Source organism: Pezoporus wallicus, unplaced genomic scaffold (assembly GCF_028554395.1).
Source record: "Pezoporus wallicus isolate ANWC-B61680 ecotype Strahan unplaced genomic scaffold, APGP_CSIRO_Pwel_v1 contig_2384, whole genome shotgun sequence".
NCBI classification, from domain to species: domain Eukaryota; kingdom Metazoa; phylum Chordata; class Aves; order Psittaciformes; family Psittacidae; genus Pezoporus; species Pezoporus wallicus.
In genome coordinates, this window is record NW_026640488.1 from 3612224 (window position 1) to 3629285 (window position 17062).

At 36.7% G+C, this 17062-nt stretch overlaps 1 protein-coding gene across 4 annotated transcripts in view; it reads left to right on the top strand.

The window, feature by feature from the left end:
* Positions 1-17062, top strand: part of RXFP1 (relaxin family peptide receptor 1) — a 45449-nt gene that overhangs the window by 3155 nt on the left and 25232 nt on the right. For 3 of the 4 annotated variants that reach the window (XM_057419107.1, XM_057419103.1, XM_057419105.1), the window contains exon 2: positions 12855-13010. In XM_057419107.1, the coding sequence (XP_057275090.1) occupies positions 12855-13010 (156 nt within the window). Of the gene's footprint in view, positions 1-11608; positions 11724-12854; positions 13011-17062 lie in introns of those variants that run through there. The other variant, XM_057419106.1, reaches the window with a different exon arrangement.

The following is a 17062-nucleotide window of genomic DNA, read 5'->3' on the forward strand; positions in this document are numbered from 1 at the left end:
CTCTTTCTTTTCTTCCCCTCATATATGTTTTTTCCTTCCCTTAAGCTCACTTCAAAATGCCAAGGAAAACTGTCTTAAAACCATTAGATACTTGCTAGCCCTTCTAGTGTTGCATGCATGTGGCAGCCGTTTCCAAGGCCAAGATATCTTATACTGAATGCTTTCTGCCAAAGGTAAAGGGAAAGAGACCTTCCCAAATTTTCTGAAGTGTAACTTCATGATTTTGCAGGAAACTGCTCTTGTTTACATAGCTTATAACAACTTTTAAGATCCCTTGCAGATTTGCAAATGGGAAAGTTTAATTAAGCCAGCCTTTGCCCAGGCTTAAATTACCACTGTATAACATAATTTTTGGTTATTTCTTTTCTTCCATTTAATTTGGGCATTAATCTGACTGGCTTCCCTGTGGCTAGAAGAATAATGTGCATCTTGTAAATCTATGTGTACAACAACAAAAAGATCTTTACAGAAAATCAGGGATGAAGACTAGGTTTACTGAGGAAGATTTCCTTTAATGTCAGTTAGGAAGTAGTGAAAAATCACTGCAAAAATAAACTAAAGCTCTGAGAGGTAGATCATTGCCACTTGTTCAGGCTGGGTTTCTTGCAATTGCTGCATGGGCAAAGGTGCTTTCACCCCTCCGTTGGGTGACACTAGGGGCGGTCCAACTTGCAAACCTGTCTTGTCTGTTTATAGCAACTCTACCAGACTTGAACCATTTGCTCTGAAATTTTATATGCAGTATGGACTTTTATTCACTTGGAGCAAGAAGACAAAATATACCAAAATAACTTCAGTTTTTCCTAAACTGAGGAATTGGTACTTTGATGATGTTGAAGGATTCTGGGAATCTTGTATTAAGCAATGCCTTTTCTTAAAGGCATAAGTACTTCTGTACTTTCCTCCATAAAAATCACTGTGTCTGAGAGAAAGTCCTCTGACAGACCATCCCACTAGAACTAATGAGCATGTTCAAGCCTAGTTGCTGTAGCATAAAAATTAATAACCTTCTCTGATGGATGTTACTGGATGCTAGAAGCCAGCAGGAATCTCATCAGAGGAACTGTCACCACTGATAACTTCACCTGTGATCTCTGTGAAGGTTTGCTGGTGGTGCCATGTGTCCCATAGTCTGAAGCCGTCAAATCAGACTTCGAAGCAAATGAGTCAAGGCATTGAAAGGGACAATGGAGATCAGAAAGGCTGTTAGTCTAGGAGGGTAGAGACTGAGGAAAGGAATGTGTGAGAGGGAGCCAGCAGGCAACTAAAGGAGGACAAGGAGTTCTGAGAGTGGGGAGTGTCTAAAGTCAGAGGATGACAAGACCAGAACTAGGACCCTACGTGGACAAAAGGTGGTGAGAGGGTGGGAAGCAGCTAGTGATTAGGCAAGAAAGGATGGACATGAGGTAAGCAGCCAGGGCAAGGAAAAGATGAAACTGACCAGAAAAAGGAGCTGTGCTTGGTGTAGGTGAGCACTATGCTACAAAGCTGGAAGGAAGCTCAAGATTGTTCTGTTGCTTATTGTGTCCTTGCAAAATACCCCCTTCTCCTTAACACCTCTGCCCAATGGATGGTAATTAATGTTATTGGACCACTCTACCCTCTTAGACACTAAAGGTCTAAAGAGCTAAATGTTCTGAGCTAATGATGCAACATGGTGTCATGAAATGTTGGTAGAAAACTGACTTCCTCTTTTAATCATCTGGGATGTTACTTATATCAAAGAACTTTATTAATTTTTGAAACTCAGTGCTTAGGAATCGAAATGAAGGATGTAATCTTCATTTGACCTATGTGCACATACTACGCTTTCTTCAGGCTATATCTCCACAAAGACTTGTGCTTTGTATACTGCATTTGAAGAACAAATCAGAAACAGTGAATTATGCTGACTGTGTGACCCTTTATTCATTTGCTGTGGAAGATAAATTGTGAGTGAAGCTGGGAATTACAAAATGACGGCTGTGTGATGAAAGGAACTGAACTCTACTGTGGAAAACTGATTTCTGTTCCTGTTTCTTGCCCCAGACAGTGATGCTCTAAATACTTTGTAATAAATTGATAATAATTATATGGCAGGTTTTCTTGATTTTTTGGTTTGATCATCCTGATGTGGCAGCGTTCATTTCACAGCTGACACTTGAAATCTGTAAAAGCTGTGCTTTAACTAATCTGTGAAGCTGATTCTGAAAGTAGAAACCTAAAATTGCCAGAAACACTCCCCATACATATGTTAATGTCTCAGCTCCCCATCTGAGCAATAATACCATGTTCTAAACTGTAATCTAAGCAATCTGTGAGGATTTAAAAATGGGAAGTCTAATTATTGTAGGTTTATGGCTGAACGAATGGGGACTGTAATACTGTAGCTTTTAAGTGGTTAGACCATAGACTAAGCAGCAGGATGTCAGTAATCCATTAGAAGACTAATCAAAGTGTAGATAAAATGCCTGTAGTATTGTATGGGGGTGTGATTGCAGAAATATACGCAATTTAAAGATCTGTGACAGAATTTGAATGTATGATACTAATAACTGGTGTCACACATAAAGTGACTTTGCATATGCAAAGAGGTAATGCATAATATTATGCTCACTACCTGCTGTGTTGCCCTCGGTGCTCATGGGGGATCCAGCGTGCAGTTGACCTGTGCGACATACAGATACCAGGAAAAATGACTGATGGGAAAACATGGGTTTGAATGAGTCTCTGGAGGCCCCAGCTTTGGCCCTGGGCAAGCAAGTTGTCCCTGTACACATAATGGTAGGGGAAGAAGGTGGGCAGGCTGTGGAGAGGAAGAGCCCACCAGCAGCTGATCCTGAAAGACTTGTGAATGTGAGATCGCTTAGCAGAGTTTATCCAGAGAGCATGTTAAATCACACAGCTCTTTATACCACAGGTCATTGTGTTCCACCAGTGCACTCTCTACTCCCGAGGCTTTATTTGGTCAAATTTGGGCAAAATGTTCACTCTCAGTCAAGTAACTATGTCCTCCAGAGCAGAGCAAGGACCACTGCGGCACTATAAATGGCAGGGGCTGTACAGTGACTGAGACTCTAAGATGTGAATAGGTTTGTCAAAGCAGGTGAACATTGCCTCTTTCTCCTCTGTTCTGCAAAGAAAATAAAAGCGCTGACTTGATCAGGGAAATAAGTCTTTTTCCCATCATAGACCTGATTGTCAGTGCTGTGCTGAACCTGAGGGGGAAAGACACAGTGCTTGGAAAGCTTCTGGCAGTGTTCTTTTAATTAGAATTACTTTTTTCTGTTTTACTTTGATTTTCAGTTACTATTAAAAAACTGATATATGTATATGAGAAATTCAAAAATAGGTGAGGTAGCAACAGACCACACCTTCTTTGGAATCAGCTACTAAGAACACCATCCATTAATCAAACATTAAGTTCTGGCCACAACTTAGTTAAAGCCAAAGTTTGCACTGCATGGGAAAAATGAATTTTAAAAACATGTGATTGTAGGTCAAATGCCTTGATTAGTCTAGAGAAGTTAATGGTAATACAGTTGACAAAGATGAAAATACACTTCCAGATGTCATTTTCTGGTCTTCAATTCCATGTTAAAACACGTGAACAAACTGTCTTACCTAGGAACCTCAGGCACTGGTTTTCAGACACTTTCATTCTGTTCTGGTATTGAAATAACACTGCAAGCTTCTAGTTCTGTTGGTATTTTCTTCATATTTCACAGCCTGTTGTATCATAACATTAGTTTCAGTAGTTCTCAACTCATTCCTTACAGATTCCTCCTGTGGCTGGTTTGAAAATATTTTAATTTAGAAATGCTGCTAAATCTTCGGTACAGATTTTGCAGCATCATGTAGGAAGGACACAACCTCTCTCTTCTTTTCAAATGCATATCAGAAATGGGTGTTAAATAGTTGGGCTTTTTTACACTCCTAACTGTTGTATGTCACATGAGGGTCTTATTTTTCTTAATATGTTTTTAAAAATAACTATTTTTTCTAATAAGTACTGATTATTTCTCTAGCCTGCTCACTTACACATTTTTAGGTTTTATCATTATTTGTTTTTATTTTAATTTTTTCTTTTTTAAATCATTTACATATTCACTGCTTTCACTTCATCTTTTAACCAGATTGGTTTCTTGCCCACTGAAATAGTTCTCGTGTTTATGAATGTGCAGCTTTGGAGAATATTACCAATATTTTTAAATTACCAGTTTTAAGTGCTGGGGTATGATCTTTTAAGTTAAAAAAAAAAATGTTATTTTGATATAATTGCCTTTTTAGGAATTACCTCTTTATTGAAATAAGGTATCACAACAAAATTTGTAAAGTTAGATGTAAAATTTTAAGATTTGCTCTCTGGACATGTCCAGCAACATCCTGTACATTTTATGTAGGGAAGCATTAGGAGCTAAGAATATTTAATGCATCTTCACAGGGTTGGTTACAGGTATTTGCTTATACAGAGCATGGTTTCACCTGTTAACAATAAGAACACACTCAATGGCAGGCATGCGCATCGTCATGTGTTGATTTAGCTGGAGTGGGGTCAAAAGGAAGAAAAGGAGGAGCTATAGACCATGTGGAGGCAAAATCCTTCAGTAATCCATGCAAATGTACTGTTTAGCTGCATCTAAATACAGAGAAAAACTTCTGAATATAGTTTCTCACTATCTTTTCTAACTTAGTTGGGAAAATAAATATCCAGGTAACTTACACCTATGTTCTGCTGTGCAACATTTCTTTATATACACCAATAATTGCATAAAATCTGAAAGTTATCATCTTAAAATCTTTAACTCTCTATCTGCATGCACATGTTTATATAACCTGCAAAAGAAGCAATAAGCCAGATGTCTCCAATAGTGGTTCAACCAGCAAACATTATTCAGTCTAGGAAAGTCAAAAATCCTGTTAGCTTGAGGTAATTTCTGGTTTACGGGACTTTAACTGGCGTGTCACAATTTATAGCTGTGAGTTATGTTTACTCATAGTAAAATACAGTAGGTATTGGAAAACTTGTGGGTTTTAAATTGAACCAAATATTCAGATGTATTTATTTAAGCACAGTGCCTTCAAACTGGTTTTTCACATGATAGTCCCATAAGCTCTCAGGGAAAAAAAAAAGACCTCTAAAATACTTTCAGATTATATTACTTCAAAACAGAACAACAGAGGGTTCCATTTTTGTAGTACTTGAGGACAGTTGAATCTCACAGATTTGTAGAGCAAATCAACCTCCCAGATTTGAACTTGTAGTTCTATGTAAAATTTAAATTCTTGATAGTTATAAATGGTTCTTGGTAACAAAAGTAAGTGAATAAATAAAATGTATCAAGTAATCTTGTCTTGGGCTCAACAAGAAATACTATATTATATTACAAAATTAATCTTTAGGATGCTTCAAGCTTCATTGTATATTATGCTGGCTTAGTTACATTATAAGAATGATCATTAAAATACTTTCAGTCTTTATTAAAGGCACAGTGTATGAAAAAAAATGGATTATGTTTCATATTTCAAATATTAGGGCTCCCAAAACAGTTTTTTCCATTTCTTTCCCTGAAGTCTTACGTAGAAAAAGCTTACCTGAGAGTATTTTACAAAGATTTATTTAAGATTGTGTTACTAGGGTAAAGAGGACAAATATTGCAGCTTGCTTAGTTCAAGCAGTTCAGTAGCAAAATAAGAGACTAAAGAACAAAAGAAGATGAAGAAAGAGAAAATAAAATCTCCCACTGCCCCTCTTCAGGTTCTCTTCCTCAGCCTTGGGTTGGGCTGACTATTCTCAAATCTGTTTTTCTATCAGTCATCAGTGTTTTGTTCTCTTTTTTTCCCCGTCACAAGAGCATTCTGAAGTCACTGTGAAAGAAGTTACAGCTAAGTCATGGAACTTGGGGGGAGACAGGAAGAGAGTTTTGCCCTCTTTTAGCTAAGAAAAGATAGGCAAAGTGTTACTTTGCTTAATCTTATAGATTGTTTTCTCTTATGAGAAGTTAATGACAGTCAAGTAATTCTTTCCTGTTCTGCTCATTTACAAATAACATATTCTCAGAACATCATACAAGTAGAATATCAGCAACCAATTTCGCTGTTGCTGCCTGTCTAATTTCACTCCCTTTTTCATTGCAGCTTTTTTCTTAGTGCTTTGCTACAACTATTTTCTGTCTCATCTCCTGGATTTCTTTTTACTTCCATACATGAACACAAACTCCTCTATATGGTATTGTCTCATGAAAGTGACTTAAATCTGCCTTTTCTTTATGGAAACTTAAGACACATATTACAAATGTCTGTTGTTTGTCAATGTAAGTAATTTAGTTCTCACTAATCAGTATTTCACTTTTGCTTACTTTACATATGGCTGACTGGGTTAAGTTGTGCAAAGCATCAAGTCTGAAGTGAACTTCTTTACTGTAAACTCTATTGTCATTTTGCATTTAAACTCAGAATGCTGGTTATTCAGATGAGATGAATGATTGTTGCTTGAGGGACACTAATTTATTGATAGTCAGTTGTCCTTGATCCTCTTGGCTTAAAGTGCATTTTAAATTATTTGATTGCTCAGAATTAAAAAAAAACAAGCATCTTCATTAGACAGAAAAATAAATGTAAGATACATGGCAAGTACTACTATATATGAAACTTTTCTCCTCTAGGATTATGAAACATAAAAAAATGCCACTCCTGGTGTGAAGTTAGAGATTTCTTTATTTTTTATTTTTTTTATTCATATCTTCAAATCATTAACTTACAAATGTGCTGTTTCAAAGGAAGAAATTAGATTATTATTTTAAACAGAGTTCTTTTATCTTTGGGGCTCAAAGAACCAGCCCAAGTGGAGGCCTCGGTGAAGAATCCGCTCCTGTGAGAGGAGTTTTCCTTGATTTTAATGGCTAATCACTGCCTTTCTGGGCCTTTCAGGTGGGATGGTACTACCTAGTACTGTGTATTTAACACCTTTACCTTGGTGCCTTCATTTTTGTTCTATATCTAATGCCACCAAAACAAAACTCTAGCTTTTTATGTGTCCAGCTTTAGACTTGATATTGCACTGCTTTGAAAAAGAAATTAATGAAATCAAATAAGTTACACCAATGCAAAACAACACTAGGGCAAAGGAAAGCCTAAGTGATTTCATTTTCTATTGGAAATCATGTAAGAATATAGAGGTAGAACTTATAATACTTCAGTATTATTTACATTCTGTGTATGTGGGGAGAGGAAGAAAAGGGGAAGAAGGATGTCAAAAAGATTTGGCTCTGCGCATTAATTTGTGTCTTAGACATTTTGCTGAACTATTTTGTAGCAGATCCTCGGGCAATGCGCTATAAAAACCGAGTTTCCAGACAAAATTCATTATAGTACATATAGGGGCTTTTTCAAATAATATTATCTCTTTCAGCTTTTTCTGTTCATCAAAATCTCTTTATTCTAAGTTCTGTGTAAGCAGAATAAAAAGACAAATTAGTAAAAGGTATAAGAGCCAAATCCTCTGGCAGGGTGCCACATGACCAGTCTGAATTGCTCTACTGGTAGTTTCTGGCCCTGAAGTAGATTTATCTGGCAGTTATACAAAGAAGATCTTCCAGCACTATAGCTGGATTAATTAGACTAAATTATCTGTGACATAACTGATAACTAACTTCAGTAATGTTGTTATGAGATTGGAGTCTATATTTTCAAAAAGATAGTTTTTCTGCTTTGGAAAACACTTCTGAAATGCAAGCATTGTGAAATCCACAGCAAGACATAAAGGTACAAGGTGAGATTTAAGATCCAAGATAATGATGAGATTAGCAAGTCATATACATCTTTTGTAGTATATTGTGTTTAATGAAAGCAAGCATTTTATATAGTCACTCATAAACTTAGGTGTTTACTACATATTCTTAAAACATATAATATGGTCTACTAAAGAGAAATGTAATGCAAACAAAACTGAAAATATAATTCTGGTTTCAAGAGCAACATCCAAAATTTTAAAAATTGCCTGTGTTTTAAGAAAGGAAGCTATTGTAAGCATTTGGAATTCTGAATAAATGACACTGTCATTTTCACCCAATAAAATATAGAACAATATAAATATGTATGTGCTACACAGATATTTAGAAAATGTTACAGACATCAGGGCTGAACAATTAGCAAAGGAGGAAAGGAGCAAACTACTGTAAAGGCAATGTAGTGATAACAGTATAATTATACTCCCATGGGGATCTTGTACAAATGCTTGAATCTTTTAAGCCACTAATGCTTTGCCTCCAGGATAAATTTTAAAAAATCTCTCACCCCTAAAGCAAGGTCTATTTTGGGCTAAAAGTTTTGTCAAGAATTGCTCCAAATTTCCCTTGTTTAGTGGGGAGAAGCTGAATAATTCAGAAAAAAAAAACAGAAAAATGAACAAGACTGAATTAAATATTATTAATTTCTAGATATTATTGTAATGGACAAATTCAGCCAACAAATTATTTCAAAATAAGTAAGATCTTTTCAAAGTGTTATATCTTTTGGGTTTTTTTCTTTATGTGTTGATTAAAATGCTTCTGATCACAGTTAGTCAACCATTTGTCACTATTATTCTGTGTAAATCATCAAGTATCTATCTTTTAAGTTAAAGGAATTCATAGGTATAAACTTGGTTTTTAGCCTTGTTCTGATGATTTGTGTGTGAAAATAAAGGTTACAGGCCTGTGAGATCTCCTCCTCTATATTATGGTAAAAATTTTTCAAAGCCAGTTCACGTGCCCTTCAAATGCCTTTCAACAGAAGAGAATTCTTTTTTAATCAACTGTCATCTTAAAGTATTCAGATTAGCACAAAAGTGATGGGCAAAATCGATCTTTACTTTCACATTTTCTTTGTTGACTCATTTTGTTTTATTTGAAGAAAACATTCTGTTTCCAAATAAGCGTTTCAAATGAATATTTTCATTCTTGTCTTCCTCTAGCCCATTTCCCACTGTGTCAAGAAGTATGGCAAATAAAACAAGTTATGAGAGGGCAGGAAAACTCCCACCACTTCATGCATTTGCATTGGTCTCTCTGAAAAACTAGGGCTTTTGTTGGTAAAATAGTTTTCCAACATGGTAAGTACAGGGTGGATTCTTCGGTGTCATGGTCAATTCTCGGTCCTTGTCATCTAAGGACTCTTTTTAAAACCAGCTGGATTTCCTCAGCCTCAGTAGTTTTAAGCTGATAACTTTCTCAAAGTAAAGAAAAACATGTTAGCTTATTTGGCTGATGGAATTTGAGAGTCATTTTGGACTCATGACAATGGGTCTTCATGAGATCCAAATATTTGAAAATAAAAAAATATTTTCCTGATATACCCTTATTTGAACCTATGTGCAATACAGCTGAGGCTGTTGTGACTAGCAAGTACCAAGCAATAAATAATGGTGCTTTGATTAGTTTAATTGCTTATGACTCCATCTAATCAGCCCAGTATTGTTCCCATTACAGAGTCATATTCATTTAGTTTATGGAAGCTATGAGTAACAGTTAAATTCATGTTCTTCTAGTGCACATGTCCCTTATTTGGTTTCTCAAACAGCATTTGTGACCCATCTCTGCTTCCCAAACTTTGTGCCATTTTTCAAAGAATGCACAAAAACACTGAGCTTGATGAGTCAATTTAGTTGGAAGGAAAACCATGTTCTCCTGGGAATATCTTGTTCTTGGCTTTCCCAAATGTGTTCCCTCTTTTGATTTCAGTTTGTGAGAGCTTACAAAGGGGCTGTCATGTTCTTTCCCCAGTGATTCCGCATTCATGCAAGAAGAAAAAGCCTTACCATCTTAGACTAGATGACAACCCAGCTCTTGCTTATTTAAAAAATGAAAGGAGTGGTAAATTAATCTTGCATTTTAAAGACTAACAGGAAAGAATTTATCCATTTTCCTCAAGTTAGAGGAAAGGTCACAGATGTCTGACTTAGCAATAAATGGCTTGAAGCAGCAGGTCTGGACAATCTTAAAAGGTGTATGACGTGAATTCTTGTTTTCTTTTTGAGAATTGAGGGATGAAGGTGCATTTGCATCTTGATATGCATACGGTACGAAGACAAAACCTATGGATTAAAAAAGGGGTACTAATTACCGTTTTTCATCTTCTTGATTTAACACTGATGTGGAACATCCAGTGACATTACTTGATAAAATAACCATTAACATTTTTTAAAGGTATTCTATCAGGACATTTAGCTGCTAAAAAATAATGGACAATGAAACAAGATACTAGAAGACTGGTTCAATTTTTCATACTGCAAAATCAATAGCAGGTAGAAGAGTTGACACCTTTAATACTGCATCACAAATATAGTGCGGTAGATCATTATCTTAGCATGGTAGACTTCAGTGTCAATAAAGTTTGTATTTGCAAAATAAAAAGCGTAGTTATTTGCTGCTCTTGTTGCAGTATTATCTTTATCCATTTTCCTCACATAAAAGACACAGTTTTAATTTCCTTAATCCAAAAAAAAGAGTTGTTTGAATATTATCTAAAATTTTACAATGGATTTTATTGTCTTATCTCCTTCTACCTTTGTCAGCTTTGCCAAATATTTCTTCAGAGGGTTGGAGGTTTTCCATTCATAAATCTCCTGTAATCTGCAGGGTCCAAACTTCTGTCTTTTTCTGCATAAACAAAGTGATGTTAACAAGTCAATGGACAAAGACCAGTGCTTTCAACTAGAGTGAAGCTGTTAAGTGTTGATGCATTGTTATCTTCTTTCCCAGGCAGATATTTACATGTCAGGGTAATCCAACATTGCACAAAATGAGTAATGCAGAGATTCAGAATACATATCGTCAAGGCTATAAATTTATAGAGAATTCAAAACATTAAACACAGTAAAGGATTATGTACTCTTTTACAAAGAATTTCTAAACTGTGACTTTAAATCAGTTAATTAGTTGAAATTAATATTATTTGACTAAGTAATAATGATTTCTGGAAAATGCTATGGAAATCCATTGAATGTGAGAAGAGAAAGGCCATCATTTTAAATTTAAGCTGTAAAAGATCAGGCCCTGTAAGCCCAAAGTGCAGCTCAGTCTGAATACATCTCTAATGCTTAGGGTAAAAAGCTTGACAAAATGTAAGGGTTTGTTTGATGGTTGGGTTTTTTCCATTTATGTTTAGTTTTTCCAGATTTTTGTCTTTTACCAAGCATTTCAGTAGCTGCTCAGGTCATGACAGATAACTGCACCGAAGGGAGCCTCAGTGGTCTGTGACATCTGTCTTCCTGCAGCAAGAGACTTTAGACACTAAGTACTGCACATATTCTGTTTGCTTAACTAAGTCTGCATAAGATTTTTTTGGAACTTGTTTTTGAGTGGAACAGGTTAAGCATAAATGTTTTGAATACAAGAACAGAGCAGCAGAGAGGTTTATGCGGGATATGCAAGTGTGAATTCACCCTGGGATTACAATGTAGTCTTAATTTTGGTTACATACATAAAAGGGGTAGGGAACTAAGGCAGAAGTCTCTGAGCAATTGCATAGGTTATACAGTTGTGAATAAAAGCAAATTAACTTTTCAAAATCATCTGTAGAGTATTTCACAAGCTCTACAACAGCAATGAAACAAAATATAATACATATTGCAATTTTTATCTTTTTCTTTTGTGACAGCATCCATTAAGTCAAATGATAGCTATAAAAATGAGGAAGTGATATTCCTTTTTGGAAGTACGTCAAAATCTGAATTAGCAGGCCCTTGCGGAATGATAATTCACTAGGTAGTCTTACTGAAGCTTTGGGAACATGAAGAACACTAGGTAACATTCTGTGCTGATGATGCTTTTCTCCATTTCCAATATACTGGAGACTGAACAAATTCAGTTGTAGAGTAATTTAAAACCCTCTCCATATTATGCTCCTGGGAAGAAGCTGATCTCATATGACAAGAAATCTGAGTTGGCACCCTGCAGCCAAAGCAGTAGATCAGTTGCACTTACCCTGGAAAAAGTGGTGATGGCAGAATTTGTCCCTCAGGTGCACTGAAGGGGTGGCTAAGGCATCATGTGACTGCAAACCTGGGTATTTGGATCTGCTGTAGTACAGAGAATTGAGTCTTCCTGCTACCCTGGCTGCCATTCATCAGCACTCCTATACCTTTCCACTCAGCACTGCTTGAATGAAGTCCCTGTATTCTGTGGAATTACTTCCTATAAAGCATGGTTTAACAGAACAGCATCTATGCACATAAACTTTAGACTGATAGAGTCTGAACGATATCTCCAAAGTTTTTGGACCAAGCTGACAACCATTCCAAGAAGATTCATAATGGAAACTTCATGTCGTCTTATTTCAACAAAACAGTGTCACAGATTTGATCCTACTTTTCTTGTTCTTTGATCCTTGATCAGTTTGCATCTAGTAATTGCTTTAAAATTGGAATGCATGTAAAAGCACAGAATTTTGAGTTTGTATAAAAGGGCTTATCCATCTGGGTCTAAAATTGCAGCACAAATTAATATATTCCATATCTGCACACTTTATCTGGTATGTTGCTACAATAAATTAATTTCTAGTGCAAAGTGAAATAATCCTTTTAAATAGTGGCCTTAGGTCAGCTGTCTCCTATCATTAGCATATCCATCTTATTGCTAGGACACATGGGGAGGTATTACCTGGTTGCTTTATATCAAAGCCAATTTTAATCAGTTGATGATATGAATGGTTTTTGCCAAGAAGTTAACAAGTACTTAATATATTATTGTAATTGCATGCCCAATGAACTAATATGTATTTATCACTTGATATTTACATTCAAATGCAAATGAGTGTTTATAAAAGCATAATCTCAAAGATCTTTCAACATTAAGAGCACATTTGAAAGTAAGCTTGTTCTTTCTGCTTCTATTTAGTCATCTGTGACTCTTTGGAAGATCATGTTTCTGGAGGTGGGATCACGTGCCCCCTGGGCTACTTTCCATGTGGCAATATCACAAAGTGCTTGCCCCAACAACTTCACTGTAATGGTGAGGATGACTGTGGGAATCGGGCCGACGAAGAAAACTGTGGTACGTGGTTGAGACTTTTCTTTGTGTCTAGCACCTGCAGTCACTGAAACCCATGTAGTGCTCACACTAAAATAGAGTTGTGGTGTTAGGAATAGGAAGTTAAATGTTTTGCAGAGTATACAACAGGTCTTTGGCATAGCTAATAAAGTCACACAACAAACCATTTGCTAGGAAAGAAGGATGAACCACATTTTTGTTTGTGTATGGTATCCGTTTATCCAATTTCATCCCTGCCTTGAACTTGTTTGCATGTGTTATATTGATGTGTACAAATGGATGTATGTAACCTAGCAAACACCTCCGTTGAGGAGCGGTAGATATATGTGCTAACAGAGTTTGTATGAAGCTTAATGAACTTCACGTGGGAAGCATAACTTAGAATTTTCAAGGATTTTCAGGAAACATCCATGTCCTAATTTGGGAGAAAACAGCGACGGTGTGAGTGTACTGTGCATGCTGTGCCGCTACCAGGCTTTGGCGTTTGGAAGTGTCAAAATCTCAGGGAATACACATGGACAGGTCACTGCTCCCTGCTGTTTCAATCTTTGTCACCCCTGGCCCTGCCAGATGGTAGTCATGAAATTGGCTTCATTTGTAACCTTTACCCCTGCTACTGAGCAGGGCCAGAGCACAGGCTTTGCACTGGCACTTGCCTTTCCACCCTGCTGATCTGTGAGAATGACCTCAGCACAGCTGTACTCTGCGCTGAACAGTATGTCTCGCACAGTGCCTGAACACAGCTCAGAGGGTGGCATAGACCTGCGACAGTCTGGGAAAGACCTCCCTATATTTTGTGAGAAGACAGCTTAGCCATTTGGTTGTGAGCTTTGAACGCAGGGAGAGAAAATTAGTCCTAGCACATTTTATTTAGTGGTATTGTCAGCTTACTATCAGCCTGGTTAGTTTCAAAGATACTCTCCAGAGCTACTGATCCATGGCAGATGGGGAAACTAGACTTCCTATTCCTTGGTAGCTTTCCTGTAGACATGGAACGCAGCCAGATTCATGGTGCCCTTCCTCACACGCTGCTTCCAGCTCCCTGGAGCCAAGCAGGTGAACTGTTTTCCTGTCCCAGCTGGGCACACTGCCATCAGAGCTGGGGGTCAGGAGAGGAGAATTCAGATATTAAGTGAAACTTCCAAGTATGTTATGTATAACAAAAGGAATTTTCTGAAAGAAGTTTCAAACAAAGTATCATAAAGGCATTTTTTCACAAGCATTCTTCACAAAGTCAATGAAGTTTTGGTTGCTCTCATTGTATGTCTGTGAAGTTCATTATGTACCTGCGTAGTATCTTATTCTTATACCTATCAAATTTCAGCATCTTAATCCATATGAAAGCCACTTTTAATTCTAATCACATCATATGGACCTGCAGCTTTTTCTAGTTTTACGTCTTTGCTGATGCCACAAACATACTTTCCATTGCCAGTAATTAGAATTCTGAACCACAGTGGTTCTTGTATTCTTCTCCTGTAATTATCTTGCCCTACAGTGGCAGAAACTGCTAACAGTGGTGCCCTCTTCTGTTTAAAAGTCCAGTCACTGTAAATGTTTTTTTTATCCATGTTTCATTTCTGTATAGTATCAGAAAGTCTATTGTACAAGGACTTGCTGAAAGTGTACAGCTTGATCAGATGGCAATTAGGGTATACAGAGTTTTGTGATGGGATGTACGAGACAGTATAGCCTGCGAGACAATTTATCTGCGATATTGAATCCACTTCTGGGTATAGTAATCCAAGAATGAATTAGCCTCCATTTCTGAAAGCCTGAATTACACAAGATGAAGAATCACTGTATTAACTTACTGGGAATACCATGCCATCAGTGTTTTTCTCCTGTCTTGATGACATATTCTCATTTAGAAATGCATGCCGTGTATAACATATTAAGGTCATATTCAGCAGTAATGGTTTCTCAAAAACTTGTGTTGCAGTTTGAATAAAGGAAGAGTTGCTTCCTTTCCTCAGAATATGGAATGTCCTGATGTGATTTATTCCAATGCCCCTGAACTGTAGTAAGTATGGGGATCTTTGTGGGATAGGCTGTTTCGCTCCCAAGACAAAGAAACTATCTGGCTATTTTTGTTTGCTGCAGTTTCTCAGGACCACGTTAGTATCCTTGCCTTATTGCAACACTTATATCCGGTTCCCTCCACTCTTTATTTTTTTTTAAATTTACAACTATTTTTCAGTGTAAATCATTGCTCCTGGTTACAGGAAAGCAATTAAAAATTAAAATATTCCACTGTAGTAATTGTTGCGTGCAGTGCCATTGGAAATTTTAATCTTATCCACAAGGTACTCAATTAAGTAGCTCAACTGTTAAATTCTTGCACACTCTCATCTTGCGTAATTTGAATAAGAGCTCAAAGGTTGACAGTCTAAAACATTCAACCCAACATGTGTGGCAGGGAAAAAATCAGCACAGACCCTGACAGGAATTGGGAAATTTTTAGGTTTTTTTTAATACATGTATCTCAAACAGAGCTTTACAATCTGCTTAATTCATGATTTGTTAAATAATGATAAAGCACTACCTTAAGCCTACAGAAAAATGTTACAGTGAAGACTTGTACATACCTTATGTACAAACTAATAGCGTAACAGAAGGAAACAAAGCAAAACTCTGCCATGGACACTAGCTCTTTCTGTGATGGAAAGGACTGTGCTGATGAAGAAGAAAAGGAAAAAAAACAAACACTTCTTTTGAAAAACAATGCTGATGTTGTGGGTAGGGGGAAAACAACAACAAGAAAAAAAGCACCAGGTACTCTAAACACAAGAAAGTCCAAAGTCCAGTTGCTCAACACAAGCCCTTAAGCACGCTGAACATTAACAGCAACTGCAATTACTGAAATAACCCTTTTAAGAAACATCAGTGAATGACACAAGCAGAGAAGCAATCAGCATAAAAAGCACAGGTAGTTCTTCTAAGAAAGTTACTTTATAAAAGTCTTTAAATGCCCTTGAAACAAAAAGTAAATGGCATCAGTACAAAAGAGACCAACATGATAGGAGCCTCTGAATGTACTTGTAGCCAGTCACTCCATCCTGTAGCAATTCTATCTCTTTCCTTTTTTAATGAGTAAAGCTCTCTCGTTTCCCACTTCACTGCTATAGAGATATTTATTGTGGTAATCTTTGAGAGGATTTGAAGTATTAGTCCTGTTTAATGCACTGCATGCCCTGTAACAGCAAAACATGATTAGAAGTATTTCAAACTAAACTAAATCCTCACTGAGAGATGTGTTTTCAAATGTGCTGTAGTCACTGTTCATATCCAACCTAGGCACGTAAAGATTGGCTTCATGGTGCGTTCTTCAAATCTGATTCCTCTTTCACTTCCACCATGCTGGGTTTCCAAAACTAGTAAAATACTGTGTGTGATATCCTGATGAGGAAGAACTTGAGGCCAGGTAGTAAAACTGCAGTAAGAGGAGAAGTCTAACAATTTATCATGCCCAAAGTGACGGGAAGCTTTTTTGAACTATCACTAGATAACCTTAAATGTGCATGGAAAATGCAGTCTTACTTTTTGAACTTGAAAGCATAGTCCATCAAGAGTAGTGGGTGTCTCTGCAAATTTGTCATGAATATGATGTTTTTAAATAAAAATTATTTATTTAAAGTTCTATACTTTGTAATGAAGGCTTATGGGTTTGAGGATTTTCCTTTTTAGGCTTGAGTGTGGCATTGAATTTTTCCCTGCTGCTCTGCCCCACTCTCACCCTTTCTGAAGCAGCAAATTCTCAAAAACGCTGAGTGCATTGTTGAACAGTTCAGCTTATATCACATATTTCACTTGAAGGGTTTTTTTTTTAATCTGTTACCAAACTCAAAATGTATATGGGAAAAACCCATATATATACATATAGATATAGGTATAATTTTTATATATATCTCGATTCCAGCATCCTTCTGTACTCAAGCTCAGTCCTACTGAAGACTGATTTCAAACATAATGGTTTCAGGCTAATTTTCAAAGGAAGAGCTTTTCCTCTTTCTTTACAGCTGTAACACTTGATTCTGTAGCTACTTGATGTTTAT